The sequence below is a fragment of the Mastomys coucha genome, unplaced genomic scaffold (assembly GCF_008632895.1).
Source record: "Mastomys coucha isolate ucsf_1 unplaced genomic scaffold, UCSF_Mcou_1 pScaffold11, whole genome shotgun sequence".
Taxonomy (NCBI): domain Eukaryota; kingdom Metazoa; phylum Chordata; class Mammalia; order Rodentia; family Muridae; genus Mastomys; species Mastomys coucha.
In genome coordinates this window covers 7,389,840-7,417,108 of record NW_022196893.1, presented here as the reverse complement: position 1 = coordinate 7,417,108, position 27,269 = coordinate 7,389,840, and the positions used below count along the sequence as shown (strand labels likewise).

Genomic DNA, 27,269 nt, shown 5'->3' with positions numbered 1-27,269 from the left:
AGCCTCTTCAGCCACTAGGCACACTGGAGATGCACATGCATATGTATATAGGTAAATACATACGTGAGATTTAAAAATCGGTTTGTTTGTTTGGTTGGTTGGTTGGTTTGTTTTTTGTTGTTTTTTTTGTTTTTGTTTTTTTTTTTGGTTTTTTTTGTCTCTCTGTGTAGCATTGGCTTTCCGGGAATTCGCTCTGTAGACCAGGCTGGCCTCAAATTTAGAGATCTGCCTGTCTTGGCCTCCTTAGTTTTGGGATTAAAGGTATGCGCCATCAAGCCCGTCTAATCCTTAAAAAAAAAAAAAAGGCAGGTAGATTTCAGGGCAGCAGGGTCAGTGCCCACACGTTGTCGGTAGTCCTGGTAACTCACCAGAAGGGGCCTCTAAATAAGGACACTGCCTGCTTCAATGCCCGCACTCTGACAGCAGCCTTCAGGGCCCAGATCCCACTAATCGCGCCATGCTTGAGCTCCTCGGACTACAAATCCCAGGAGGCCTGGAGTCATACGCACTTGGGCCACCGAAGGGGCGGGGTTAAGCATGCGCCCAGAAGACTGGGTGGGCCCTGCGCGTTAGGGGTGGAGCGAGGTAATGGGCGTGGGCTTAGGGAAGCGCGGGAAGTCCAGATTTCCACGGCGGTGGAGGCTGTGTGACTATGACCCTGGAACAGGAGCTTCGCCGTGAGTATTTTGGGGAGTGCATGTCGGGACGTAGGGTGTGGATCGTGTCCTGGGTTAGACCTGATTCTCTCTTCCGGCAGAGCTGAGCAAGGCTAAAGCCAGGGCCCAGAGGAATGGACAGCTGCGCGAGGAGGCGGTCTACTGCCACCAGCTGGGGGAGCTGCTAGCTAGCCACGGTGAGCCTGAGCGCTGAGAGGGCGGGCTGGCAGCAGGGGACTGGCTGGGTGATGGTACACCTTGAGCACCCCCACGCTCCTCTTCCGGCAGGCCGCTTCAAAGAAGCTTTGGAGGAGCACCAGCAGGAGCTACATCTGCTAGAGAGCGTCCAGGACACCCTAGGCTGCGCTGTGGCCCACCGCAAGATTGGAGAGCGGCTGGCGGAAATGGAGAATTACTCTGCTGCTCTGAAGGTACAGGGCCTTCACTTGTGGAGGAGAGGGGCCTAGTATGCAAATGAGTATTCAGCGACCACTGGCGTGGCAGGCAGTCACACCCTTATGTCTACTGGGGACTCTGCCTGACTCTTGCGTGGGGGCGGGGGTGGATGGGTTTGTGACAACTGAAAGAGGAAGACTTAGGACCCACTGCTATTTCCAGCAACACTCCAGGCAGCGCTTAGTGGTCTCCCATGGCAGCACTGCTGCAGGGCGGGCGTAACAGCCATTACCACAGACAGTCCTTTTGCACAGAAAAGATAGGACAGAAGGTTCTCTTTTATAAGAGTAGCTTGCTCTGGTATCAGACTGCTGGGGTTACTGGGAGTCGGGTCACTTCAAATGCTTTTTCTTTCTGCACTAGCACCAGCATCTCTACCTGGACCTGGCTGGTTCCCTGTCTAACCACACCGAACTACAGAGAGCCTGGGCCACCATTGGCCGCACCCATCTGGATGTGTATGACCACTGCCAATCAAGAGATTCCTTGCTGCAGGCACAGGCCGCCTTTGAGAAGAGCTTGGCTATTGTGGATGAGAAACTAGAGGGTAGGTGCCCTTTTCCCGGACTCTCCCCCTATCCTGTGTTCTGCCCCGCCCCTTCCAAGGCCTGTGTTGCTCTTCAGCTTGAACCTGTCAGACATCTGCTCCTTTCCTGTATACTCTGTCTGCAGCAGACTCCTGTCTCACTCAATGGGAGATGGGATAAGGGGCGGGGCACCTGAAAACCCCATACCCACAGGAGGCAATTGAGTTCCTAAAGCTGTTATTTCTCCAGGGATGCTGACCCAGCGGGAACTGAGTGAGATGAGGACCCGTCTCTACCTCAATCTGGGCCTCACCTGTGAGAGCCTGCAGCAGACGGCCCTGTGCAACAACTACTTCAAAAAGAGCATCTTTCTCGCTGAGTGAGGAGACGCCATCCCTGTCCCCAAGAGGGAGTAGGTGGTCCCCTGGGATCCTTCCAAAAGGGCAGGTTTGCCTGAGTTCATTTGCCACGCACATTTATGCTGCAGGCTGAGGAAGAGTGAATTTAGGCCTGAAACTGTAGCGTGGTAGAGCCGGGGTCTATGTGGCATTAATAGCCATAACTGGTTGAACATCAGTAGTTTCTTAGGTGTTTATTGTTCCAAGGTTGGTGGACACTGGACACTCTGAGCTCCTGTTACCCCGTCCTCCACAGGCAGAACCATCTCTATGAAGATCTGTTCCGGGCCCGATACAACCTGGGTGCCATCCACTGGCGCGGAGGGCAGCACTCTCAGGCCATACGCTGCTTAGAGGGGGCCCGGGAATGTGCACGTGCCATGAAGATGAGATTCATGGAAAGTGAATGCTGTGTGCTCGTGTCTCAGGTAACTTCTCCTTTCGTCGTCGGTTTGGGCCTGGGCCTTAGTGAGTCTACAGCCCTTAGTGTTTTCCCCTCTTGCCAGGTGCTCCAAGATCTGGGGGACTTTCTGGCTGCCAAACGAGCCCTGAAGAAGGCCTACAGGTTGGGCTCCCAGAAGCCTAACCAGAGAGCGGCTGTCTGTCAGAGTCTCAAGTATGGTGAGGCTGCATGGGGGCCTGGAACTGAGAGCTCTAGGGCTTGGAGAAGGGCTCTGCTCTCCCAGCAGGAGAGACCCAGCTTATGTTCTTGGGGAAGTAGCAGTGTGGGCATGCGCCTCTGACAAACTGCAAGGGTAGATTTCTGTCAGTTGAAGACCCTTGCTTTTGTCTGAGCCTGCTGCACAGGGTGTCTAGGACACTAGAGGGTATGTGGGAAACGGACGGGACCTTTGTCACAAAGCAACATTAGCAAATGGGAGCACAGACGGCATACTGTGCCCCAGAGACTGACACTGACGGTCACTAGTGTTCAGATCTTCAGACTGTTCAAGCACTGTTCTAGGCTGTTAAGCATACTTACTCTTCTAACCTTCCAAAGTTCCAAATGGTTAGTTTCCCCACTACCCACGTTTACCAACCGTCACACCGAGACACTTTCCCTGGTTGCCAGCCTGAGGAACTATGGCTGGTGGGTGGTAGGCTGTGGTTGGGGCCCTCCCTATACTGTGTGGCCCTCCCCCACTCAAGATTTTTTTCAACAGTATTGGCAGTGATCCAGCTGCAGCAGCAGCTGGAAGAGACTGAGGGCAATGATCTTGAAGGTGCCATGGCTATCTGTGAACAGTTGGGGGATCTTTTCTCCAAAGCGGGCGACTTTCCCAAGGCATCTGAGGCTTACCAGAAGCAGGTGAGCTACATACACACACGCGCACACGCACACACACACACACACACACACACACACACACTCACGGGGCGGGAGGAGAGTGGCAGCGATACAAAGAGGGTCTGAGATTTACTGTGCTGCCTTCCTAGTTGCACTTTGCTCAGCTGCTGAAGAGACCAGATCTGGAGCTGGCTGTCATCCATGTATCCCTGGCCACCACACTGGGAGACATGAAGGATCACCACAAGGCTGTACACCACTATGAGGAAGAACTGAGGCTACGCAAGGGAAATGCCCTGGAGGTGACACGCCCTTGTCCCCTGTGCACATATAGGGGGTACTCTACTTTGAGCCCCCCATTCTCCAGTAGTGGGTGCGAGTGGATGCTTCCCCAAGGAAGGCTGCCCCTTCCGAGGACTGTCATGGTCTGTCAGTTGGAGATAGGACAGAAACAAAGCAGAACTTCCAGTTTCATATAAGCAGCTAAGGGAAGCCAACTTCTGGCTCTGGGCAGCTGGATGTGGTGGGCATCCGCCAGCCTTGTGTTTTTCTCTCTGTTTCAGGAAGCTAAGACATGGTTCAACATTGCACTGTCACGTGAGGAAGCTGGTGATGCATATGGACTGCTAGCTCCATGCTTCCAGAAGGCTTTTTGCTGTGCCCAGCAGGCCCAGCGATTCCAGCTACAGGTATGAGAGCCCATCTCACCATCCCAAATAAATATAGATTTTTTTTTTTCTGGCTTTTGACTTTAAGATCTTAATCGTGACCTACCTATCCCTGGCCTGTTTTGTATTTTCATTTTGAGACAGGGTCTCACTAAGTTGCCCAAGCTGGCCTTGAAATTTAAGAGTTCTGCCTAATCCTATCTTTCCTTGCATGAATTGCTTTCTGTGGTTCTGTTTGTTTCTGAACTGGACATCTCTGCTCCCCAGAGGCAGATCTTACAGCACCTTCATACCGTGCAACTAAAGTTGCAGCCCCAAGAAGCCCGTGACACTGAAACCAGACTGCAGGAACTGAGTATGGCAAAAGACATAGAGGAAGAGGAGGAGGAGGAAGAGGAAGAAGAAGCCAGTGAGGCCCTGGAGACCAGTGAACTGGAGCTCTCAGAGAGCGGTGAGGGACAAATGCTGCCTTGTGTGCTGGGGTTGGCTGAACTTGCCCTTTCTGCCTGCTTCTGCTCTGGGATGATGACTGGGATGGGCTGGTATGCATTAGAGATGTGTCTTTATGGAGCCTGAGGACCTGAGGGGATGACACGTGCTTCTGTGGAAATTTATGGAAGAGGCGGGGCATGTATATGGAGCATGGGACATGGTAATCAGGAGCTCCTTGCAGAAAAAAACTGGTCAGAGGCAGAGTGGGCGTCAGACACAAGGGTTTTGTGTGACCACCACACAGCTGAAAGTCAGTTGTCTAGGGTCAGAGCCTAAGGAGGTGGTCCTATTAGAACCAGCGCAGGTGCAATGGTGTGTTCCGGATGGCCTTGTGGGTGGTAGGCTGTGATTGGGGCCCCTTTATGAGATTTGTCCAGCAGGGTTAGCAGTGATCCAGCTGCTACAGGATGTTCCTGGAACTTAAGACCAGTGTGCTGAGGGGTCCGGTGGTACAGTGCTAGGAATGAGAGCATCTTCGCTCTGTTGGGCAAGGCAGGCAGGAAGCAATGGAGCTGAGGCTTGATTTCCAGTCGGGTGGTAGTCATGCAAGACCCAACTGTGAGTTTGTGGGTTAGATTCTTAGAAACACCTTGACTTCAAGTGCAAACTTACAAGGCTGGAGCCTCATTTCCTGATAAGTCGGGCCATGTCTTAGAAGTTGAGACAAATGGAATATTGGTATTTTTTGGTGTTATGAGGGAGGAGGGAGAACCAAGTACTTCAACTTTAGGGTCTGTCCTTCAGCTGGTGGCCACATCCATAAGAAAGAGCAGAGAAGAAAACAGAGAAAGGGCCAGGAGGGTCATCAGTCCTATAAAGGAGCCTCTGAGAAAAATCACTACTAGTGGGAGAAGCCTAGAGGCCAGTAAGACACAGGCTACAGGCTAAGTAAGTGACTTACCCTCACAAGGGTATTTTCTCAGAGGGAAAGTCTGTAATCAAGACTGATCTGTGGGGCAGGCTCTGGGTATAGGCCAGCACATAATGGACAGGACTAGAGTGGGCAATTCCTCTGAAGATGGGGCAGAAAGGCAACTGCCTTTCTTTAGTTCCTATATGCAGTGGTGAGATAAATGGGTTAGCTGGGAGGTGGTGGCACAGGCCATTAATCCCATCACCGGGAGGTAGAAGCAGGCAGGTCTGTGAGTTTGAGGCCAGCATGGTTTACAGAGCAAGTTCCAAGACAGCCAGAGAAAATCTGTCTTGAAAAGCCATAAACAAATAAATAAGTTGAAGCAGGCTTCTAGTGGAGTTGGGTTGGGCTAGGAGTCAGCTTTGAGGCCAGCGTGGTCTACAGGAGCAAGTTCCAAGACAGCCAGAGAAAGTCTGTCTTGAAAAGCCATAAACAAACAAATAAGTTGAAGGAGGCTTCTAGTGGAGTTGGGTTGGGCTAGGAGTCAGCTTTGCTTTACGGGGCTACAGAGCTCACAGACCCCAGAGTCTTCCTGCTGTGGCTGTTCTGCCCTCGCAATCAGGAGAGCCAGAATACCATAGGCTCAGGGTCAGCAGACTTAACTCTTGTAGAGGATGATGCTGAAGGCCTGTCTCAGCAACTGGAGGAAGATGAGGAGCTCCAGGGCTGTCTGGGCCGGCGGAAGGTAAACAAGGTGAGGACAACATGCCCTCCCCCTTCCTGTTGCCCAGCAGCTCTGTGCCCAGTAATATTTCCACCCCTCACACTTCTGCTCCATGCCGGGGCAACTACACTTACAGTGGAACCGGCGAAATGACATGGGAGAGACCCTGCTGCACCGAGCTTGCATTGAAGGCCAGCTGCGTCGTGTCCAGGATCTTGTGAAGCAGGTGGGCACACTGAACCCTAGCTTCTTCAGGGAGCGAGGGACCCAGGCGGCTTGTTTTTAAAAATAGAAGAGATGCCAAGTACCTGTCTAGCATTCCTGCTGTGGGTGAGTGGGCTGGCCTAGCCAGGATGAGAGTAACCAATAGACTGAGGCCCCTGGCATCTTCCCTCCTGTTCTAAGCCCTGTAGTCAGGCACTGTTTGTACCAAGATATAAGATGGCACATGGACTAGGAGACTACTATGATTGTGTAGCCAGCTAGGCATCAGAAAGGGCAGGGCATATCTTCATTTTCTTTGGGAACACTAAAGAGGGAAAGAAGGCTATACCAAGGAGTAAATTTTTGAGGCCTACTCTGTGCAAGGACCAGGACCTGTCCTCTTTCCTCGGACATAGGGCCATCCCCTGAATCCCCGAGACTACTGTGGCTGGACACCGCTCCATGAAGCATGCAACTATGGGCATCTTGGTAAGTAAAGTCAGGCCAAGCACAGGGCAGACGTGTGGGTCAGGAGGCAAGTATGAATGGTACTAGGAGCTGAGTTCATGTCCCCTTCTCCAGAGATTGTGCGCTTCCTTCTGGACCATGGAGCAGCAGTGGATGACCCAGGTGGCCAGGGGTGTGATGGCATCACCCCGCTGCATGATGCCCTCAACTGTGGCCACTTTGAGGTAGCTGAACTACTCATTGAGCGAGGGGCATCCGTAACTCTCCGTACCAGGAAGGTGAGTCAGGGCGTGAGAGGGGACGGGGGTGGGGGTGGGGGTGGGGAGGGACTGTGATAGTCTGTTGTTCCCCTGCTCAACTGAGTGCCACTCAGGGCCTCAGCCCACTGGAGACACTGCAGCAGTGGGTGAAGCTGTACTTCAGAGACCTTGACCTTGAGACCAGACAGAAGGCTGCTTCCATGGAGAGGAGGCTCCAGGTGGCCTCCTCAGGCCAAGGTAAACAGAGCCTCCTCTATCTCTCCTCCTTTCTAGCCCTAAAAGTGAGATCCTGTCTCATGATTTATTCTCTCTTCCTTAGCTTCCCACAGCTCCGCTGCCATCCAGACCGTTCCAAGTAACCATCTGTTTGACCCTGAGACCTCTCCTCCCCCAAGCCCCTGTCCAGAACCCTCCTCGCATACTCCTAGACCTCCAGAGGTGTCTCCAGACCCTGCTAAGGTCTTTCTGGAGGAAACTGTGTCTGCAGTTTCCAGACCTCGAAAGAACCGGCACAGGCCAACCAGTAGCAGTAGCAGCTCGGAGGATGAGGACGACCTAAGTCCCTGCAGGCCATCTCAGAAAAGACTGAGACATACCACACAGCAGGGTGAAGCCAAGGCGCCTGACCCATCCAAAAGTAGAGACACAGCCGCCTCGAGTGCTTGCCGGGCCGCATACCGAGCAGCCATCCGAGGCGTGGGCAGTGCCCAGAGCCGTCGCTTGGTGCCCACCCTACCTCTGGGCTCAGAGGAAGTCCCTGCCCCCAAGACAGCACTCATTCCCGAGGAGGAATACCTGGCTGGTGAATGGCTGGAGGTGGATACACCTCTGCCCCGCAGCAGCAGGACCAGCACTTCAGTCTCAGACCATGAGCGATGCCCTGCAAGGTCCCGGATTCGTGCCAAGCAGAGTCGCCCAGCAAGTCTTGATGGTTGGTGTTCACGGACCAAAGCAGGAGATGGCAGCTTGACTGCAGAGCCTGCAGGAAACCCCAGCGTGCCTAGGACCTCGGGACCCAGCAAGGAAAACTCAGCAGCAGGCCAGCCTTTGGTGGGTGCACAACCAGTCTTTAGCATGGGACAGGTTCCAGTAGAAACTGCTGGCTTCTGACCATCCCCACCCTCTGTCTTACCTGCTAGCTTCTGGTCCAGCCCCCTCCCATCCGGGTTCGAGTTCAAATTCAGGATAACCTTTTCCTCATCCCCGTCCCACACAGGTAAGGCATGTGCTCTCTCCTATCCCCAGTCTGTCGTGCAGCTCTGCCTGGGTAACAGCATTTCGATACACAGCACCCTTATGTGCATATCAGGAGGGGGTGTGTGAGAAGGACTCCCTTGGACTTGGCACTCTGCTCCCTAGAGCCCCAGGGAGCCCTGCACAGGCTCCAGCAGGGATTCCCAGCACAGCCTAGGAAGTTTGTGTGGGCCTTAAAAATGGCCAGAAGAGCAGACAGTCTGCCTTTAATCCCAGCACTCAGGAGGCAGAGGCAGGCAGGTGTCTGAGAGTTCGAGGTCAGCCTGGTCTACAGAGTGAGCTCCAGGACAGCCAGGGCTGTACAAAAACCCTGTCTTGGGAGTGGGGTGGCGGGTGGGGCTAGTTATTCAGAGGAGAGGTGCGGAGGTGGAGAGCATCCGGTGAGTGAGCTGGAGATCCCAGCACACCAAAGCAGGATCCCAGTGCACCTGAGCTCAGCATGCCGTTCTCTTTAGCAGTGATGTCCGTTCTGTGGCTTGGCTAGCAGAGCAAGCTGCCCAGCGCTACTTCCAAACTTGTGGGCTACTCCCAAGGCTCACCCTGCGGAAGGATGGAGCACTGCTGGCCCCACAGGACCCCATCCCTGACGTGCTGCAAAGTAACGATGAGGTGAACAGCAAGGCCGGGGCCATGGGCACAGTGTTCCTCTGTCTGCCAGGCTCTGCGGGGCTCCTCACCACGTGTACACTCTAGGTGCTGGCAGAAGTAACTTCGTGGGACCTTCCTCCACTGAAGGACCGCTACCGAAGGGCTTGCCAGAGCCTGGGGCAAGGTGAGCTAGCCCTGCCTTAGTAGGATGGAAGCAGGCCTATGCAAGAGGATCTGGGCCTGTAGTTCCCCCCTTACCCTGCAGATACGTATGTCTAAGGAAACCCAACTCTCCCCCAAGCTTTATACCTGGTGGGTGACGGGTAGGAGCAGACAGTTCTAAGATCGTGGGCCCTTGGAATGAGAGTTCCTGAAGCAACCTAAGCCACAGGTAAAGCCCAGGGATGAGTCTAAGGGGGGCTGGAGGTCACCAGGAACTGGTGATTGGAAGATGTAAGTGTGGTTGAAGGAGATCAGAACCCCCAGGTTTATATGCATGGGATGAAATACAAGGCTTAGGGACGGGCTCAGTATTACTGCCTGGACCATTTGCTTGCAGGATTTGGACGGCAGGTGTAAGCGCTGGCCCTGGTGACCTGACCCTATGTCTCTCTTCTTAGAGGAGCACCAGCAAGTGCTGCAGGCCATGGAGCACCAAAGTTCAAGCCCTTCGTTTAGTGCCTGTTCCCTGGCCTTGAGCCAAGCCCAGCTCACACCCCTGCTGAGGGCCCTCAAGTTACACACAGCACTCCGGGAGCTACGCCTTGCTGGGAACCGACTAGGTGATGCGTGTGCTCCTGAGCTGCTGGCCACCCTGGGCACCATGCCTAACCTGGTCCTCCTCGATCTCTCTTCCAATCACTTGGGCCAAGAAGGTCTGCGTCAGCTTGTTGAAGGCTCCTCGGGCCAGAATGCCTTGCAGGTAAAGACCCAGCGTACAGTGGGCCAACAGTTGCAGGGCATCTCTAATCCCAGTAAGCCATTCATTGGTGGTATGGTGCATCTGGGAGAGCTGGGCAATGTGTGTCCCTGGAATGAGACCCCTGTGGAGACGAGAGTCTGTGGGGAGTCTGTGAGCTCAGTACCCATCCCATATCTTCTATAGATCTTGGAGGAACTGGACTTGAGTATGAACCCACTAGGGGATGGCTGTGGTCAGGCCCTGGCCTCCCTTCTGCGGGCCTGCCCCATGCTCAGCACCCTGCGCCTACAGGCCTGCGGCTTCAGCTCCAGCTTCTTCTTGAGTCACCAGGCTGCCCTGGGTAACGCCTTCCAAGGTAAGATGATCAGCTAAGTGTATTTCCTGAGCCCAGTGTTGAGAAAATTGAAGACCTTGAGCGGGGAGGTTCCCAGAATATCAGGATCTGGCTTCTGAGGGGAGGTTCAGTGCTTATTAGGACCCAAGGATAGCTAGGGTTCCAGTAGAAATCAGTTCTTGACCACCTTTGGCTGTTCTCAGAACTCATTCTAGCCCCCACACATCCCAATTAGGATTTCAGAGAGGCCATAGCTGCCCTCAAAGGCCCTCCATATCTGGGGCTTACGCTTTTCACTTTCCTGAGCCGATTTCATTGTGAGCCCACCTGATTCAGTGACAAGGCCTGAGTACAGGGCTCTGAGGACTGGGGCTACCCAGAGGAGCCCAGCAGGGAGGGGCCTGGGATTAGGTGGCAATGGTCAGAGCAGTGTCCTGACTTTCACTCACTAATGTCCTGGCCCAGAACCTCACACCCAACAGCCAGGAATATGAAATGGTAAAAACTGGGCTCAGAGATTAGACAAGAGCCATTGCTTCTCAATTTCCTGACAAAAAGTTGAGGGTAACAGTTCCTCTAAAGGATTCATGAGGCTTCTGGGGTCAGAACTCTAGGGCGGGCGGGGAAAGGACAGGGGCGCTGACTGGGTGACAAAAGTTCTTCTGCCGTACAGATGCTGCACACCTGAAGACCCTGTCCTTATCATACAATGCACTCGGCACTCCTGCCCTGGCAAGGGTGCTGCAGAGCCTACCCGCCTGCACCCTCCTACGATTGGAGCTTAGCTCCGTGGTGGCCAGCAAGAGCAACTCGAGTCTCATAGAGCCTGTTATCAAATACTTGACCAAGGTATGAGGTATGGAGCAGACTGCCAGACCAGAACACAAGGATCCAAAGGCCTGAAACCCAAAGTCCTACAGCTAAAACCCTGTAGTGTTGTGCAGAGTCTGAGGAAAGGGCTGGGGGTTGGGAAGAACACCCATAGACTCCTGGGAGCCAGGTGGTGTTACTTCAGGCAAGTCCCAAGGGACACGCCAGGCCCCTGTGGTCTTTTTTGGTTTTTCGAGACAGGCTTTCTCTGTATAGCCCTGGCTGTCCTGGAACTCACTCTGTAGACCAGGCTGGCCTCGAACTCAGAAATCTGCCTGCTTCTACCTCCCAAGTGCTGGGATTAAAGGCATGGGCCACCACCGCCCAGTAGCCCCTGTGGTCTTACAAGGCATCTGTAACCTGTACCCTGGAAGAGAGATGTTTCCTTTCCATCTCCAAACAGCTTTCTTGGTAGAGGGTCCCTGCTGGGAGGAAGGTGGGCGGGCGCCCACTCGGCATGCTCTTTTGCTCTGTTCTTCCATCCAGGAAGGCTGTGCTCTGGCCCACCTAACCCTGTCTGCAAACTGCCTGGGTGACAAGGCTGTGAGAGAACTGAGCAGGTAACACTCCATCCCAGAGCCACTGACTCCTGTGACAAAGCCTGACACAAAGATGAGTCAGGTGCTGTTACCTCTTTCTGATGGCCACCATCTCCAGGGATGGCTCTGGCAAGCATACTTACCTTCAAGTTTCTTGCCATGCCCCCGTGGCTGGAGAACTTCCCACTCTGGCCTATCTTTTATTCTCCTTGGTAAAGCATTCCCTCCCACCCCCAATCCTGCTCCTAGAGCAGGAGTTTTCTAGAGCTAGCCATTGCAGTCTTGCCTCTGGCTGGTGCTTTAGAAGTCCTGCTTGGTCCTTGGCTCTCAGAGTCAAGGGTCTGTCTGAGGTAACCTTCTCTAGTAATAAAGAGATGACTTTCCCCTGCAAGCTCAGCCCCTTACTTCCCATGCGTGCCATCCTAGATGTCTCCCTTGCTGCCCCTCACTCACCTCTCTGGACCTGTCTGCCAACCCTGAGATCAGCTGTGCCAGTCTGGAAGAGCTCTTGTCTGCCCTACAAGAACGGTCCCAAGGCCTCAGTTTCCTTGGCTTGTCAGGTAAGGGCTCGTAACAAGAATGGCTCCTGCTGTGTGTGCCTCACCAAACACAGGGCTTACTTTCCAGGGACCTGCCAGCAGAAGAGGCAGTTACTGCCATCAGCCAGTCTCTATCAGGCTATCATGATGAAAGGAAGTTTGTGGTGTGACCAGGGCAAGGAGTGAGACAGACTGACTGGTGGCTCAGAGTATGGCAGGAAGAGACCAAGTATGACTCATACCTGTAACCCAGCACTAGAAGCTTACACAGACTACCTCAAACATGGCCTAAGCTGCAAAGTAAAGCCCTCTCTCAAAAAAATAAGTAAATAATAATAATAACAACAACAACAAAACAAAGGAGGGACTGAAGGAATGGTCAACACTTAGGGATGCTCTTCCAGAGACTCCATTTCAAATCTCAGCATCCACATGGCAGCTCACAACCTTTGTAACTCCAGTTCCAAGGGATCTGAAGCTGCCTTCTGGTCTCTGCAGGCAGCCGACTTCACACTGTACACAGATATACATGCAAATAAAATGAAACACCAGTCCACATAAAAGCAATTAAAAAAAAAGATTTATTTATTTTATGTATGAGTACACTGTAGCTGTCTTCAGACACACCAGAAGAGGGCGTCAGATCCCATTACAGATGGTTTTGAGTCACCATGTGGTTACTGGGGGGATTGAACTCAGGACCTCTGGAAGAGCAGTCAGTGCTCTTAACTGCTGAGCCATCTCTCCAGTCCCCCAAAATAAAATTTTTAATGAAAGTAAAAAGCATTAAGGGCCTTTTCCTCTGGTATATTTCTTCATTCCTTTTTAAAAGTTTTAGGCCGGGCAGTGGTGATACACGCCTTTAATTCCAGCACTTGGGAGGCAGAGGCAGGCAGATATATGAGTTCGAGGACAGCCTGATTTACAGAGTAACTTCTAGGACAGCCAGGGATACACAGACAAACCCTGTCTTGAAAAACCAAAAAAATAAAATAAAGTAAAAGTTTTATATGCTTTTTTTTGTTTTGTTTTTTGAGACAGGGTTTCTCTGTGTATTCCTGACTGTCCTGGAACTCACTCTGTAGAGCAGGCTGGCCTTAAACTCAGAAATCCGCCTGCCTCTGTCTCCCAAGTGCTCGGATTAAAGGCGTACGCCACCACCGCCTGGCTGTTTGATGTTTTTTGAGACAGGGTTTCTCTGTGTAGTCCTAGCTGTTCTGGAATTCTGTAAATGTTCCTCTCTACCTGGAGAGTACTGAGATTAAAGGCGGGTGCCCCCAGGGCAGGCATGAATTGGACCTCTTGATTTGCATGATTTTGTGGGGTTTTCTGGATCAAGAGAGAAGCAAATCATTGTCACTTAGAGAAAGCCTTATTTCTTCAGTCTTGTCCATGGGAAGATGGAAGCCAGTTGGAATGATGCAAGCTCCACAAAAGGGGTGCTCGCTCTCTCAATCTGTGCCCCTCCCTCCCTCCTTCCTGGCATGAGGGATTACTCGCACACTCATACAGTACCTGCTAAGAAGGTAGCTTGCTCTGTTACACCAAAGCATTCTCCACCTTAGAAGTGTGCCTGCTGGCCTGGCCTGGCTTTGTCTTACCCAGCTGAGATTTGAGGATGGCAGGCTTTTCCCTTGGAGGACAAAAGCTGAGCACAGGGGAGCCCCTGGGTTTTCCCTGGACCTCACTCCCTCCTCCCTACACATCGGTATTTCTGGCATTTGTGCCCTGACACCCTTGAGCCTAGTGGAATCTCTGGCTTGATGATCAAGTCCTGGCATTCACTAGCCTCCAGAGATCCTTGGGCCCACAGCATACAGATATATTGAGTCATTTTTATGTTGGGACAAGCCAAAATGTAGGGTCTGAGGTACAACATGAGTACTGTGCCTCCTGTGGGTGTGTAAGCTAAACCTACCTCCTCCTCACCCCCACAGGCTGCTCTATTCAGGGGCCGCTGAGCTCTGCCCTCTGGGACCAGATCTTCGTGCAGTTGCAGGAGCTGCAGTTGTGCAGCAAAGCCCTGAGCACAAAAGACCGAGACACCCTGTGTCAAAGACTGCCGGAGGGTGCGTGCACACTGGACCAAGGTTCCAAGCTCTTCTTTAAATGCCTGTGATCTTGGCCCTGCCATTTCCTCACCTCCTCCCCCGGAAAAAAAAAAAAAAAGCCTTAATAAACTATGCTGCTATTTCATTTGTGTGGCTAGCTGTCTGCGAAAAGGGTGGGCAATGTGAGACTCTAAAGCCTTCACAGGCGGAGCTATTCCAGAGCGCAAGCCTAGGCAAAGAGGACGAGCGCCGACCTACGGATTGGGCTTGCTATGTGCGTAGGCTCAAGGTTGGAGAGTGAGCGCCGAGCTGCCGATCGGGTTTCCCGGCAGGCGCAGGCGGAAAAAGCGAGCACCGAGCTACTGTCGCCATCTCCGGTACTCCAAACGCCCCAGGTACACAGCGGCGGTGGCCGGGTCCCCTCCTCATAGGAACCCTTTGGGCTAGGAGTCCCAGTCCCGTCTCTTTTTGGGCTCAGAGGCCCTTGCCGCGCGGCCAGTGTCTCAGTAGGCGATGGGCGCTGTCAAGTGGTATTGCTGGTCTACAGCACAGGTTCCCCTGGCTGTGAGGGTACCCACCTTTCTTCTGCTACCCCGCCGGCTGTTCCTGGCTCCTGCGACCTCGGTAGCTCTGGCTCCTCATCAGGCCACTCCATCTCAGTTTGCCCATCTTCCTTGAACATTTGTTTTCACCCTGTTTCAAATCGTGAGGCGTGTCAGAGCTGGCTAAGCCACTGACACCAAGTCCTTATTAAACAGGACCTATCCTGGGCCTTGCCGCCCCCACTTCTACATCGCATCAACCAATAAGCTTGCTTTTATTCATCTCTAGTATCTCCCACAGAGTTAGGGTAACCCACCTCCACACTTCTCACACTCAGAAAGCCCGGGACACCTAGTTCTCAGTTCGTTTCCATTGAAGGGTGTTGCAACAGTGTGCCCTTTCCCTGTGCCCGAGATACTGCCCCAATTCTAACAGCTGCTCTTCTCTAACCTAACCAACCTAACAGGCAGGACGCCCATGGCACTCAGTGTTTTCCTCAAACCCTGACTTCCCCACATTAGCCCTTTAGCATCCTGCATCGTTCCTGTTGAGAGTAGGAAAGCTGTTCATAACGCTCTGATCCCCAGAACCCAGTTCTTGAGACATAAGAGGACCCTCGAGTTAGTGCTGGCTCTGCTTCCCAGGTCTCTTGTGCTGTAGCTGCCGGGGTGCAGGATGTTTCACGGGATCCCAGCTACTCCTGGTGTTGGAGGTGAGTGTGGCCTAAACTGGGAGGAAGTGGAGGGGCCCAGGCTCTCCCTGCTTCAAGGGCTGTTGGGAAAGGACCGTGCTGCTACGTTCATCCCATATTCATAGGCCCTGGAGAGTCCCTAGGGCCAGAATTATTTATGGTGGGATTCTAAGGGCCCAGCAATACCCTGCTGGGGAGAGCTAGTAAGCTCCAAGGTGGCAGGAACCTCTGGCATCCCGAGCAACTCTGGGTCTCCAACCACAGGGCTGGGAAGCATGTGACAGACTTTTTTTTTTTTTTAAAGATTTTATTTCATTTTTATGTGTATGAGTACACTGTAGCTGTACAGATGACTGTGTTCGATCATGTGTGTAGCTGCTGTTGATCTCAGGACCTCTGCTCAGGCTCGCTCCGCCCCGCTTGCTCCGGCCTGCTTGCTCTGGCGTAATTTTCTGCAGCTGTCATCAGACGCACCAGAAGAGGGCGTCCGATCTCATTGTGGGTGGTTGTGAGCCACCATGTGGTTGCTGGGATCCGAACTCAGGACCTTCGGCAGAGCAGTGACAGACTTTTATTTGTACCAAATTGTGGTTCTGTAAACAAACTACGGTCATCTTGACCTAGCAGAACCTAGCAATCTGTAACCTCTTAGAGGCCATATTGGTAGGAAGTGAGGCTACAGGCCCTATTCTGTAGCTTCCTTTGAGTTCTATGGGACATGGCATGGGAGACATCTTGGGACATAACTGAAATGGGTTCTGTCCTGGGGTCACCTTGTCAGCTCCTCCTTGCTCTCTTGCAGCCCCTGGGAACAAGCCGGAGCTGTATGAGGTAAGCAGCAGATCCTTATGTGACCGTGCCACTGCCAACACCATGTGGCTGTCGCTGGCTCTGTAACACCGGGAGATGCTGACTGACTTGCCCACGTTTCCAACAGGAAGTAAAGCTGTACAAGAATGCTCGGGAGCGGGAGAAGTAAGTCAAGTATCTAAGCTGCACAAACACACGCACGCGCGCGCACACGCATGCACGTGCACCCATCAAGCCTCCATGGCAGGCCCAGCAGTCTTCCAAACCCACCACCACACCAATGGTTTGGGAGGACATGGCGTCTGGCTAGGAAGGTGGTCCCTGAGGAGTATCCAGGGATGGAGTGGGAGGTGGGCTGCCCTGCCGACTGTGGCCTGATGGATGGCTTTGTCTTAGGTATGACAACATGGCAGAGCTCTTTGCGGTGGTAAAGACGATGCAGGCGCTGGAGAAGGCATACATCAAGGACTGTGTCACCCCTAATGAGTGAGCAAGCCTGTGGCTTCAGACGTTGATGGCCACCAGTCCTCAGAAGCGTGTGTCTCCCTTCCACGAAGCTTGTGGGTTCAGGAGGCAGCACAAATGGAGCCCAGGCTATGAGGGTGTTCCTCGTTGCTACCAGTTTCAGGGCAGGGATCAGCCAGGGACCTTTTGTAAAGGGTGGGTATGGTTCTGACTTCAGAGGCAAACTGGAGCCTTGGGCAGCATGATCTAAGGTATCACTGTCAAGTCTAGGTCCCCAGTGTGGATGCTGAGACTTTGCCCACAGATGGCAAGCCAGTGTGACTAGACCTGGAGCTGCCAGGTGCTAACAGAGGTCTGACACCTGGCAAATGGGATACACATCCGCTCTTGTGCTGAGCTCCAGATCGGCCCACACAGATCCCCTGTTGTAGTTATGTTTCTGTCATACCTCCTCCCTCCCCCTCCCCCCCCCTCTTGTGCAGAGCTCCCTTCATACACGGACCCAACAGGAAGCCCTTGGCCCTCCTAGGCCACCATGAAAGCTACTTCGTCTAGAATTGTTGAGGGAGAGCATGATGAGCCAAGCTAGACTGTTCTCAGACTCCGAAAGCAACCGGTCCCCTCTCTTAGGTACACTGCAGCCTGCTCCAGGCTCCTGGTCCAGTACAAAGCTGCCTTCCGACAGGTCCAAGGCTCAGAGATCAGCTCCATTGATGAATTTTGCCGAAAGTTCAGAGTGAGTTAGCAAGTCCTCCCTTCCATTGTGCAGGAGAGGGTGTGGTGGGATGTGATAGGAGACCCCGTCCCCCTGGAGGCCCTGTGATGCCCAGTACCCATGTCTGTTCTCAGCTGGACTGCCCACTTGCTATGGAGAGGATCAAAGAGGACCGACCCATCACTATCAAAGACGACAAGGGCAATCTCAACCGCTGCATTGCAGACGTCGTTTCGGTGTGTCCCACAGCTCCTGGGAGGGCCCCGTGGGGATTAGAGGGAAGGGACTACTGGCCTGGGTCAGTCATAAATGTGTATTCTTGGGGTTTCTGGACCTAAGTAGTACCCTGGGAGGGACCATCTCAGCTGTGAGGAGGATGAGAAGCATCCCTGGAGCCTAAGGCCCACCTGACTGAGTTCCTTCCTATGAAGGGGGCCAGGATCTACTCTGGCAGGGCCTTGGCTTGAAGGGGTTGTGTAGTGGAGCTTTCCAGATTTCCAGATTACTCTCACAGTTGTGATCCCAAATGTCCATAGGCCCAGAAGGTCAACTTAGGCAGGTCTTCAGTGTAGCCCCCAAGCAGGAAGGAGCCACAGTATGGGGTGCAGGGAGGAAAAATGGGTGGGGGACTGCCACTGGCCCTTGTAATTGTCCTATACGCTATAAAAGGTCTCTAAACCCCACTGAGTACCGGGTATGGTAGCACACACCTTTAACCCCTGCACTTGGGGGGCAGAAGCAGGCAGATTTCTGAGTTCGAGGCCAACCTGGTCTAGAGTGAGTTCCAGGACAGCCAGGGCTATACAGAGAAAGCCTGTCTCGAAAAAACAGAACAAAACAAAAAAAAACCAAACAAACCCTCTGAGATGCCTAATGCACATATTCCCTCCAGCTCTTCATTACGGTCATGGACAAGCTGCGGTTGGAGATCCGTGCCATGGATGAGGTGCAGAAGAGCAGTGAGCCCTGGGCCTGGATGGAGGGGAACAGAGCAAGGTACATAGGGTCTCATGAGGGTAGCACTTGTATCTATAGATTCAGCCAGACCTACGGGAGCTGATGGAGACCATGCACAGAATGAGCCACCTGCCTCCGGACTTTGAGGGCCGCCAAACAGTCAGCCAATGGTGAGTGGCTTTCCTGAGCAGGTGGAGCCTCAAGATGACTTCTTTAGTCCTGCTGCTCATACACACTCTGTGCCCCTAGGCTGCAGACCCTGAGTGGTATGTCGGCCTCTGACGAGCTGGATGACTCTCAAGTTCGCCAGATGCTCTTCGATCTGGAGTCAGCTTACAACGCCTTTAACCGCTTCCTACATGCCTGAGCCTCACCGAGGCAGGAATGAGACTGATAGAGAGGTGCCGCTTCAGCCCCCCAGTGTCTACACCCATCCTAGATGCCTTTATTGTCAGGACATCACCCACAATAAAGATCTGTCTAACCTTCCTGCTGTGGGCAGGAATTCTGAGCCTACCCTGTGTGATTTATATATATATATATATGTCTGACCTTGAGGTAGCACCTTGTCTCCTGGGGGTACAGAGCCCCTGAAGCCATTGCCCTAAACCAGCAAGGGGTTCTGCCTCTGTTGTTCATCCAATACATAGAGCAGCCTCTGTGAGAGATGTTAGCTGGGCAGTTATACGCCAAAGACCAGCTTCAACACCAGAGTAAACTGAGGGATGGCATAGAGTCAGTGGGGACCAGTGCTGATGGTACCTGGCAGGGGCTACTACTGATGGTAGCCAGTAAGTAGACAAAAGGGAAGAAGAAGAGAAAAAATACACACACATACATGTTTATTTGGTGGATAAAGCAAGACAAGCTCCGCTAGCAAGCTCCAACAACTTCACACATAGACAGACAGACAGATTAGACATATATATTTACAGACATAGATATATACATTTACACTTTGGTTGGATGGGGCAGAGCTCCAACCACTTTTTATGTGTGTGTGTGTGTGTGTACACAAACAGACATGAATACACACACCTATTTGGTGGATGGAGAAAACTCTAACAAGCTCCCACAGACTCTATACAGATATACACATATTTGGTGGATGGAAAGAAGCTCCAACAACTCTCCCACAGCTTATATATCCCAGCAAAATCTTTCAAGCAGCACAGAAATCGCAATGCGGTTATGTTCTATTTTTCTCTAAGTAAATGATAACAATATACATAAGAAAAAAAATGGACTGGCGAGATGGTTCAGCAGGTAAGAGCACTGACTGCTCTTCTGAAGGTCCTGAGTTCGGATCCCAGCAACCACATGGTGGCTCACAACCACCCATAATAAGATCTGACACTCTTCTTCTGGTGTGTCTGAAGACAGCTATAGTGAATTACACCGGAGGGGGCTAGCAGAGGTCCTGAGTTCAATTCCCAGCAGCCATACACATGATAGCTCACGGCCATCTATACAACTACAGTGTACTCATACACATAAAATAAATAAAAAATAAATCTTAAAAAAAAAAAAGAAAGAAATGTTTCCTAACACCCTCACATGATCAAATGTTTAAGTATTATGAGTGAAAAACAAATACAGGGCTGGACAGTGGTGGCGCACACCTTTAATCCCAGTACTTGGGAGACAAAGGCAAGCGGATTTCTGAGTTCGAGGCCAGCCTGGTCTACAGAGTGAGTTCCAGAACAGCCAGGGCTATACAGAGAAACCCTGTCTCGAAAAACCAAAAAAAAAAAAAAAAAAAAAAAAAAAAAAGTGAAAACAGATTATTCCCAAGAACCCACATATATTGGTAACGAAACAAATCTATAAATTAGTTATAGATTAACAAAGTGTAAGCAAGCAAGGTAATTCTTTTCAGCCAGTTTCTCTTGACTGGCAGGCAGCAATTTGTGGTTACAAAAGATTATTTATCTTAAAAAGAAATCTGGCCGGGCGGTGGTGGTGCATGCCTTTAATCCCAGCACTTGGGAGGCAGAGGCAGGTGGATTTCTGAGTTCGAGGCCAGCCTGGTCTATAGAGTGAGTTCCAGGACAGCCAGGGCTATACAGAGAAACCCTGTCTTGAAAAGCCAAAAAAAAAAAAAAAAAAAAAAAAAAAAAGAAAAAAGAAAAAGAAATCTTATAAAAATCTTAAAAGAATCACAAATCTAAACTTTTGTATAAAAACAACCAGCCATGTCTACTTTAAATCCTCAAGTTGTATATCTACCCATTAGCAAATTTTATTATTATTATTATTATTATTATTATTATTATTATTATTATTTGTTTTTTTTCAAGACAGGGTTTCTCTGTATAGCTCTGGCTGTCCCGGAACTCACTCTGTAGACCAGGCAGGCCTCGAACTCAGAAATCCGCCTGCCTTTGCCTCCCAAGTGCTGGGATTAAAGGCGTGCACCACCACCGCCCAGCAGCAAATTTTATTAAATCATATCAGGAAGTTGAGGGAAAAAAATGGGTACAAGAAATTAATCACCACCAGTCCAGCTCTAGCAAGGGAGTCACATTAGCCAGTGCCAGCCAGGCTACCATTGTTCTTGTTTCCTGACCATAAAAAACCTCTAGCTCAACTACTAAGAGTGTGCATTTCTGAAGTTCAAACTGTTCCCCAAGATTTCCTAGATCAGAGCCACTAACAAAAACATCTTAATCTATTTTCCAAATTCTTTATAAGGGTAGTGATCATTGCTAACAATTTACATTCTCTTAAGTTCTTTCTCCGGGTGGTGGATGAATCATTAATCTGATTATTGTCGCCAGCAGCCATGCCTGAAGGAGATCAAGCACTAATATTGTAAATGCCAGTGATGGAGCCCAGTGTGGGGCTAAAAGCCCCCATGGAGTTTTCACACAAGTCATAGATTGTAAGGGATGTGGCGGCTGGGAAGACAAATTGCACAGAACTCTACAATAGCACCAAGTCCTCAGGATGACACAGAGGGCTCTGCCTCTTGGAGGCACACCCATCATGGGTGGGACGGATTCCTTGAGTTCTAAAGCCTTTTGCTGTTGTCCTAAACAACCTCCAACAACTATGGGGAAATGAAGTGAGTCCTCACAGCCCCTGGAATGGCTGGCATCTGGCAACCCATGTGGCTGCCTCCTTGCCTGCCGGGAACAGCTTCCTAGAGCACCTGAGAGAGCTCTAGGCAGTTCACAGACTCCATGAATTCAATCCAGAGCACAGGCTGTTCAGCTCCTCTGCTGTCCTGTGCTGAGTTAGACACCAGGACCCTGCCATGTGGCATTCAATCCGCCAAGGGATAACAGCAAAGCTGCTGCTAAGGATGCAGCCTAAGGCCTTGTGCGAGTTGCTACGCAAATGCTTTGCCACGGAGCTACCTTCACAGCTCTTTTTTTTTTTTTCATTTTAATTTTTTTTTTTTTTTTGTGGTTTTTCAAGACAGGGTTTCTCTGTATAGCCCTGGCTGTCCCAGAACTCACTCTGTAGACCAGGTTGGCCTCGAACTCAGAAATCCACTTGCCTCTGCCTCCCAAGTGCTGGGACTAAAGGTGTGTGCCACCACCGCCCAGCCCGGCTTGCTTTTTTGTTTTTTAAATCATGCATATGAATATTTTGCCTCCATGTTTATCTGTCTACCACATGCATGATTGGTGCCAGAGGCCAGAGAAGGCATTGGATCCCTTGAAAGTAGAGTCCCAGGTAGTTTTGAGCTATTACGTTGATGCTCAGAACCCAGGAACTCTAGAAGAAGAGTCAGTCCTTGTAACTGCTGAGCCATCTCTCCAGCCCCTCTTGGGGTTGTTTGAGATGGTCTCACTATGTAACCCACACTGGCCTCAAACAATCCTAATTCTGCCTCCCCAGTGATGGAGTAACAGGTGTTTGCCAGCAGGCCCAGATCAGGCCTGCTCCAACCTACCTCACTTTTGTTTTCTGAGATAGGATCTGCCTAGCTTGCTTATGGGGAGGGACCAGGCTGGCCTCTAACTCAAAGAGATATGCCTGCCTCTGCCTCCGGAGAGCTGGGATTAGGGGTATTCACCGTGATACCTGGTTTTTACTTCTTTTCCTCTTATCTGTAGCCACTGAATTAACTCTTGCGGGAGTCCTAAGGAAATGCTAACCAGGTAGCATTGTGTGGCTCTATCTTAAGTTTGTACTGTGATAACACACAGAAGTCACCACTGTAGCCACTTGGATCACAGTTCAGTGGCATTAAGTTCATCCACTGTATGGTCATTTCCACAGCTTCATCTTCCCAAGGCGAAGAACCAGTTCCCAGGTGCTGAAGTTCACTATTTACCTTTTTTTTTTTTTTTTTTTTTTTTGGCCCGAGGGAACAATTGTTATGGCCTACAATAGAGGTGAGAGAACAGCTTTCAGGAGCTGGCTACCACGTGAGTCCTTGGCAAGTTTCTTTACCCCCTGAGCCATCTCACCTACTCCAGACTTGGGTTTATATACTTTTCCATGACTGCAACAGCGGTGAGCTGGCTGGAAATGAACAGGAGAGGACTGGCTGTTCTGGCTTTCCGGAGCTCAGACAGGTCTCCCCTTTGAGGGAGAAATCTAGGGAAGCCGAAACAGCCAAGTCTACACTAAGATTTCTCCCTATGGGAGACGGGGGAAGATAACCAACCGAGGCTCAGCGCCCCCAGCATTGAAAAGAAATAGGAAAGGCAGTTTGGGTATATGACATCTTCAGAGCTACACGTGGGGAATGCTCTCATGTTGGCTCTTCCAGTTCCCAGCCATAGTTCCTCCATAGGACCAGCAGGGATGCTGCCTGGCAGGGATGCTGGCCGTAAGAAACATTGACGCGGGTATGTTCGGAACATGTGTGAAGCAGCTGACCCCTGAGCTCAAGGAGACTCAGCTAAGATTCTTTCCCCACCCTGCCCTACCCTCCAGAATACTAGGGGACAGAGTCCGTTAGGCATTAGGTTCATACTCAACCACACCCCAGAGGGCTAGGGTCAGGACTGGTGTGAACCTGAGTGGAAGAGGGCCACAGTACTTCTGGAGTTACCTGAAGCCCTCTTCCAGAAGGCCAGAATGCCTTGTGACCGGGGTGGGGGTGGGGGTTGTCAGCTCCTGGAGATGCTGAACCCTTCCTTTAGCCTGCCACCTGGATAGAGATAAGGCTCAGGGGTCAAAGGGTGGAAGGCTCAGTGAGGGAGGGGTGCAGCTGGGAGCCCCAGCCCCACCTCTGATTTCTTGTGCTCAGGCGTAGAGCTCACCACAGATCCTCAAACGCCTACTGCTCAACTCAAACTCTTCAAAGCCCCAAAAGTTGGCTAGGTCCAAGGTCACATCTTTGCTTCCTGTTTGTCTAGGTCCGGGCTTGAGCCATTTCCTGGGGATTTTCCCCGAGGGCTGGGGGTGGGGGACATGACTCAGCAAGCACCTTTCAGAAATCTCCCACTGTAGCCCATGTTGGACCCAGAGGCCTTAGCTCAGGAGCCAAGAACAGCACCCCCACCCTCACCCAGGCTACAAGATTTGGAATTTGTCTAAGCTGCTTGAGCTGAGAGGCAGCTGGTGAGGGGTGGAGGTAAGCCTGAGGGCTCTCCTGGAAATGTCAAATAGAACACCCATGTTTGACTTGGTAACATCTATGCGCTCAAAGCCCTAATCCCCTAGCTTGTGCTCCCGAGGCAAGATAACAGGAGAAGATGATCTGGACTCTTCAGGGAACAGAGAAAGCCCTGACTGGCAGTTCAGGGTGTGACAGGCTCCAGCCGCCCACCTAAGGAAAGGGACCCACCTTTAGCTCCAGCCCCAGGAGGCAGCAGCTCCTTTCCCCCAGGCTTTCAGGGAGGATCTGCCACTGGAATGGCTAACCCAGCAGCCAATCACAGAGCCCTGCAGGAAATATCTGGGAGAGGTCTTGGAGCTAGGGCCAAGGCAAGTTGAACCCAGCTCCAGTCTGGCCCCAGGCAGTCTCCAGCAGTCTCCAGCTAGCCCAGAAGCCAGCACCACTGCAGGGAACGCTTTGGGGGCCTGAGGCATGATGCCCCCAAAGTCGCTCGCACAGGGGCTCTTGTTGGCTCTGCTAGTGGGCACAGCAGCAGTGGCCCAGCCCAGTAACCTGCTTAGCCTGCTCACCTCGGGCCAGGGTGCTCTGGATCGCCCGGCACTGGACGGCCTGTTAAATACGCTGGTGGCCCGTGTGCACTGCACCGACGGGCCGTGTGAAAAGGTAACACCCCCACCCGACGGGTCCCCCAGCCCCGGCCCCTTCCTGCCCGCTCCACCCTGTGGCAGGCACTAAAGAGATCTGGGCAAACTCCAGGAGGCGGGTCTGGAGGCTGGTGTCTGAACCTGCTGGCAGGCTGGAGCGTCCCTTCCGTTTCTGGGGGGCTTCCATCCTGGAACACACAGCTCCGTTCCCTCAGGCTATCAAATTTGTGGTGACTCCAGGTGACCACTCTCACCTTCAGGATGGGGGAGTAACTACTGGGGATCCCTTTGTGTAGGCTCCTAGTCAAGCTAACCATACAAGGAGCAGAACATAAGATAGCTGATAGAATCCACTATTCCCTGCCTATGCCTGGTGGGCCCAATCTAGCCCAGACCTTGTCTACCTGTTTGCCCGCAGTGTCTGTCGGTAGAGAATGTCTTGGCTCTAGGCAAACGGGACGAGCCACAGCCTGCCCCAGAATCAGTCCTGGAGTCCAGATACATTACTTACTTTAGTGCCGCCGCTGCCCTCTACCTTAACGACCCAGAGAAAACATGCAAGGACATCCAAGCTGGCCTCTTGGCCTCCCATGTGGATGATTACCTGGCCACACTGGAGAGTCCAGAGGCCATGACCCTGGGTCTGACACAGCTACTGCAGAAGATTGAAGCCCATGCTGCCAGCAAGCCCACTGGGGAGAAGGTGAGGACCCAGAGGGCTTTTGGCCTTGGTGACCAGGACCGTCGTGCCATGGAAAGGAGGCTGCCCCAGCAAGGGAGATGTCCCACGTGCACCCTCATTGGTGTCTGTGGAGATACTTAGGTAGCTAAGAGTATATTGGGAATCAGAATTGGGTACACTGTTGGGTAGGAGGGGGTCTGTGGGAGTCTGTGGGGAAATGGTGGTCAGGAAAGCTCTGGGGTCGAGGGAGGTCAGAGGCCACAGTGTGTGACTAGCTGGGGCAGCCTAGTTTTATGGTATAGGGTAGCTGGTATAAGGACATAGGCTGATGTCTTTGGTGAAATCTGGAAAGTAATTTGAGGAGGGTGGGAGTTGATGGGAGACCCATCCCTGTGGGTGGACTCCAGGAGCTGATACTGAGGGGAAAGCTGAGGCCAATCTCTTTTTACAGGCTTGTGTAGATCTTCCCCAATTGTTGGAGGAGGCCGAGGAAACCGGGCTTTCCAGAAGCCCCGGCTTGGTCTTGACTGCCTTGCTGGATCATGTCATTAATGGGTCCTGCTTCCAAGGCCTGCCTAGCCCTCAGTACTTTGTGGACTTCGTGTTCAGGCTACACAGTAGTAATCCTCCCAATATCACGCTGCATGGTGAGACCTAGTCTACGATCGATCCTCAGCCTCTACTCTTGGAGGAGGGGACGAGGCTGGAGCTGAGCGCACTCAGTGCACTGACTGTTTTTTTTTTTTCTTGCCAGAGCTGGAGAATTTGATGCATCACCTTGGGGTGGGTGGAGAGGACCACAGTGACCATGATGACCACGGTGACCATGGTGACCACAGTGACCATGTTGACCACGGTGACCATGGTGACCACAGTCATCTGGACAGGGAAGCCAGCCACCCAGACTCTGAGATCCATACTACCCACAACAGCAGTTCTAGTGTATGGGACACGGTACGCCACTCATGCAATTCTGGAAAAAAGTGGGCTTCCATGGGTCTCCTCAGACACCTGACTCCTTCCTGTTCTCTTTGCCTCCAGCTGTGCCTGAGTGCTAAAGGTGTCATGGCTGTGTATGGGCTATCTGAAAAGACTGGGGTGAGCCCTCAGGCCTGGGCCCAACTGACCCCTGCCTTGGTCCAGCAGCAGCTAAGTGGAGCCTGCAGCCCCCACCCCAGTGTCCATATTAAGGACCAGCTCAGTCAAACAGAGAGTGAGTCCCTACCCCTGGATGCTAGCCTCATGTTACTGGACTCTAGAAAGGAGCAGGGAGTAGGCGCTAAGGAATGAGGAACCAGCCAAAAAGGGAAGGGTAGTGGATTTCAGAGCTAAAGGGCCAGTGTAAATAGATACCTGGCACCTGCTGACAGCCCACAGATCTGTTGAGAATCCGGCTCACTATCCGGCTGGACTTGGGGGCGGGGGTTGCCTCTCTAGGAAGCAGGGGAAATCTCAGTGTAGCTTCCTCCACAGGGTATCTATATGGCTCTCTGGCTACCCTGATCATCTGCCTCTGCGCTGTGTTCGGTCTTCTGCTGCTGACCTGTGCCCGATGCAGCACAGCCACCCACTACATCATGCAGACCTTTCTAAGCTTGGCTGTGGGCGCACTCACGGGGGATGCTCTTCTGCACCTGATACCCAAGGTCAGCGGTCACTCAACAGGGTTCTCCCTCTCCCACTGCCCTTTCCTAGCCCCAGCCCTCAAGCCCCGTGTAGCCCTGAAGTTCCCCAGTCAGTACCCGCCCCCTTCTCAGGTGCTGGGACTGCACACACATAGCGGAGAAGGTCACACCCATGAGGAGGTGGGCATTGGTGGACAGACTACTTGGCGCCTGCTGGCTGTACTTGGAGGTTTCTATATCTTCTTCCTGTTTGAGAGCTTCTTCAACCTCTTACTGCCCAGGGACCAGGTCAGGCACTGGGGAACCACTAGGTGGGATGGGTAAGGGCTTAATGGGTTCTGACCAGTTTTTCCACAGGATTCTGAGAAAGACGGGCCTTGTAGCCACGGTGGGCACAGCCATGGCATATCACTGCAGCTGGCACCCAGCAATCTCAGGCAGTCCAAACAGACCCATGAGAGCTCTCGCACAGACTTGGTAAGTGGCAAGTCCTACCCCACATGGGACCCTTTAGTTATGTAT

General features: G+C 52.2%; 3 protein-coding genes across 5 annotated transcripts in view; all 3 read left to right on the top strand.

Annotated features, from left to right (window-relative positions):
• The first annotated feature begins 568 nt into the window (after positions 1-568).
• On the top strand, positions 569-14,236 carry Tonsl (tonsoku like, DNA repair protein). Of its 2 annotated transcripts, none has more exons than XM_031347635.1 (26): positions 569-677; positions 758-853; positions 945-1,087; positions 1,476-1,659; positions 1,889-2,018; positions 2,294-2,465; positions 2,544-2,658; positions 3,201-3,346; positions 3,475-3,627; positions 3,889-4,014; positions 4,261-4,444; positions 6,010-6,092; positions 6,199-6,288; positions 6,683-6,755; positions 6,849-7,012; positions 7,108-7,231; positions 7,314-8,044; positions 8,134-8,210; positions 8,707-8,857; positions 8,942-9,020; positions 9,457-9,758; positions 9,942-10,113; positions 10,766-10,941; positions 11,449-11,522; positions 11,928-12,061; positions 13,978-14,236. In XM_031347635.1, the coding sequence occupies exons 1-26, from the start codon at positions 653-655 to the stop codon at positions 14,157-14,159; spliced, it is 4,086 nt and encodes a 1,361-aa protein (XP_031203495.1). In that variant the 5' UTR covers positions 569-652; the 3' UTR covers positions 14,160-14,236. The 2 variants fall into 2 exon arrangements, with proteins under 2 accessions (XP_031203495.1, XP_031203486.1); XM_031347626.1 differs by having other exon boundaries at positions 8,704-8,857.
• A 120-nt stretch (positions 14,237-14,356) lies between these two features.
• Positions 14,357-18,788, top strand: Vps28 (VPS28 subunit of ESCRT-I). Of its 2 annotated transcripts, none has more exons than XM_031347646.1 (10): positions 14,357-14,486; positions 15,279-15,346; positions 16,128-16,156; positions 16,263-16,300; positions 16,532-16,621; positions 17,231-17,336; positions 17,450-17,551; positions 18,208-18,261; positions 18,351-18,442; positions 18,522-18,788. In XM_031347646.1, exons 2-10 carry the CDS (start codon positions 15,310-15,312, stop codon positions 18,637-18,639), a joined length of 666 nt encoding a protein of 221 aa, XP_031203506.1. In that variant the 5' UTR covers positions 14,357-14,486; positions 15,279-15,309; the 3' UTR covers positions 18,640-18,788. The 2 variants fall into 2 exon arrangements, with proteins under 2 accessions (XP_031203506.1, XP_031203513.1); XM_031347653.1 differs by having other exon boundaries at positions 14,387-14,486; positions 15,222-15,346; positions 18,522-18,663.
• Positions 18,789-24,156: 5,368 nt separating this feature from the next.
• The window catches only part of Slc39a4 (solute carrier family 39 member 4), a 4,202-nt gene continuing 1,089 nt past the window's right edge, over positions 24,157-27,269 (top strand). The window contains exons 1-8 of the mRNA XM_031357935.1: positions 24,157-24,459; positions 24,859-25,143; positions 25,574-25,769; positions 25,877-26,076; positions 26,164-26,335; positions 26,596-26,768; positions 26,880-27,035; positions 27,105-27,265. Coding sequence (XP_031213795.1) covers positions 24,268-24,459; positions 24,859-25,143; positions 25,574-25,769; positions 25,877-26,076; positions 26,164-26,335; positions 26,596-26,768; positions 26,880-27,035; positions 27,105-27,265 — 1,535 coding nt within the window. The 5' untranslated portion in view covers positions 24,157-24,267. The remainder of the gene's footprint in view (positions 24,460-24,858; positions 25,144-25,573; positions 25,770-25,876; positions 26,077-26,163; positions 26,336-26,595; positions 26,769-26,879; positions 27,036-27,104; positions 27,266-27,269) is intronic.

Excerpts from the sequence above, each read along its gene's own strand:
- Tonsl (XM_031347626.1), top strand. The coding sequence starts at position 653 with ATGACCCTGGAACAGGAGCTTCGCC. Across the intron at positions 4,015-4,260 it reads CCCAGCGATTCCAGCTACAG|AGGCAGATCTTACAGCACCT; the intron begins GTATGAGAGCCC and ends TCTGCTCCCCAG. Across the intron at positions 7,232-7,313 it reads GGTGGCCTCCTCAGGCCAAG|CTTCCCACAGCTCCGCTGCC; the intron begins GTAAACAGAGCC and ends TCTCTTCCTTAG.
- Vps28 (XM_031347646.1), top strand. The coding sequence starts at position 15,310 with ATGTTTCACGGGATCCCAGCTACTCCTGGTGTTGGAG. Across the intron at positions 16,622-17,230 it reads GACTGTGTCACCCCTAATGA|GTACACTGCAGCCTGCTCCA; the intron begins GTGAGCAAGCCT and ends CCCCTCTCTTAG. Across the intron at positions 17,337-17,449 it reads AATTTTGCCGAAAGTTCAGA|CTGGACTGCCCACTTGCTAT; the intron begins GTGAGTTAGCAA and ends GTCTGTTCTCAG.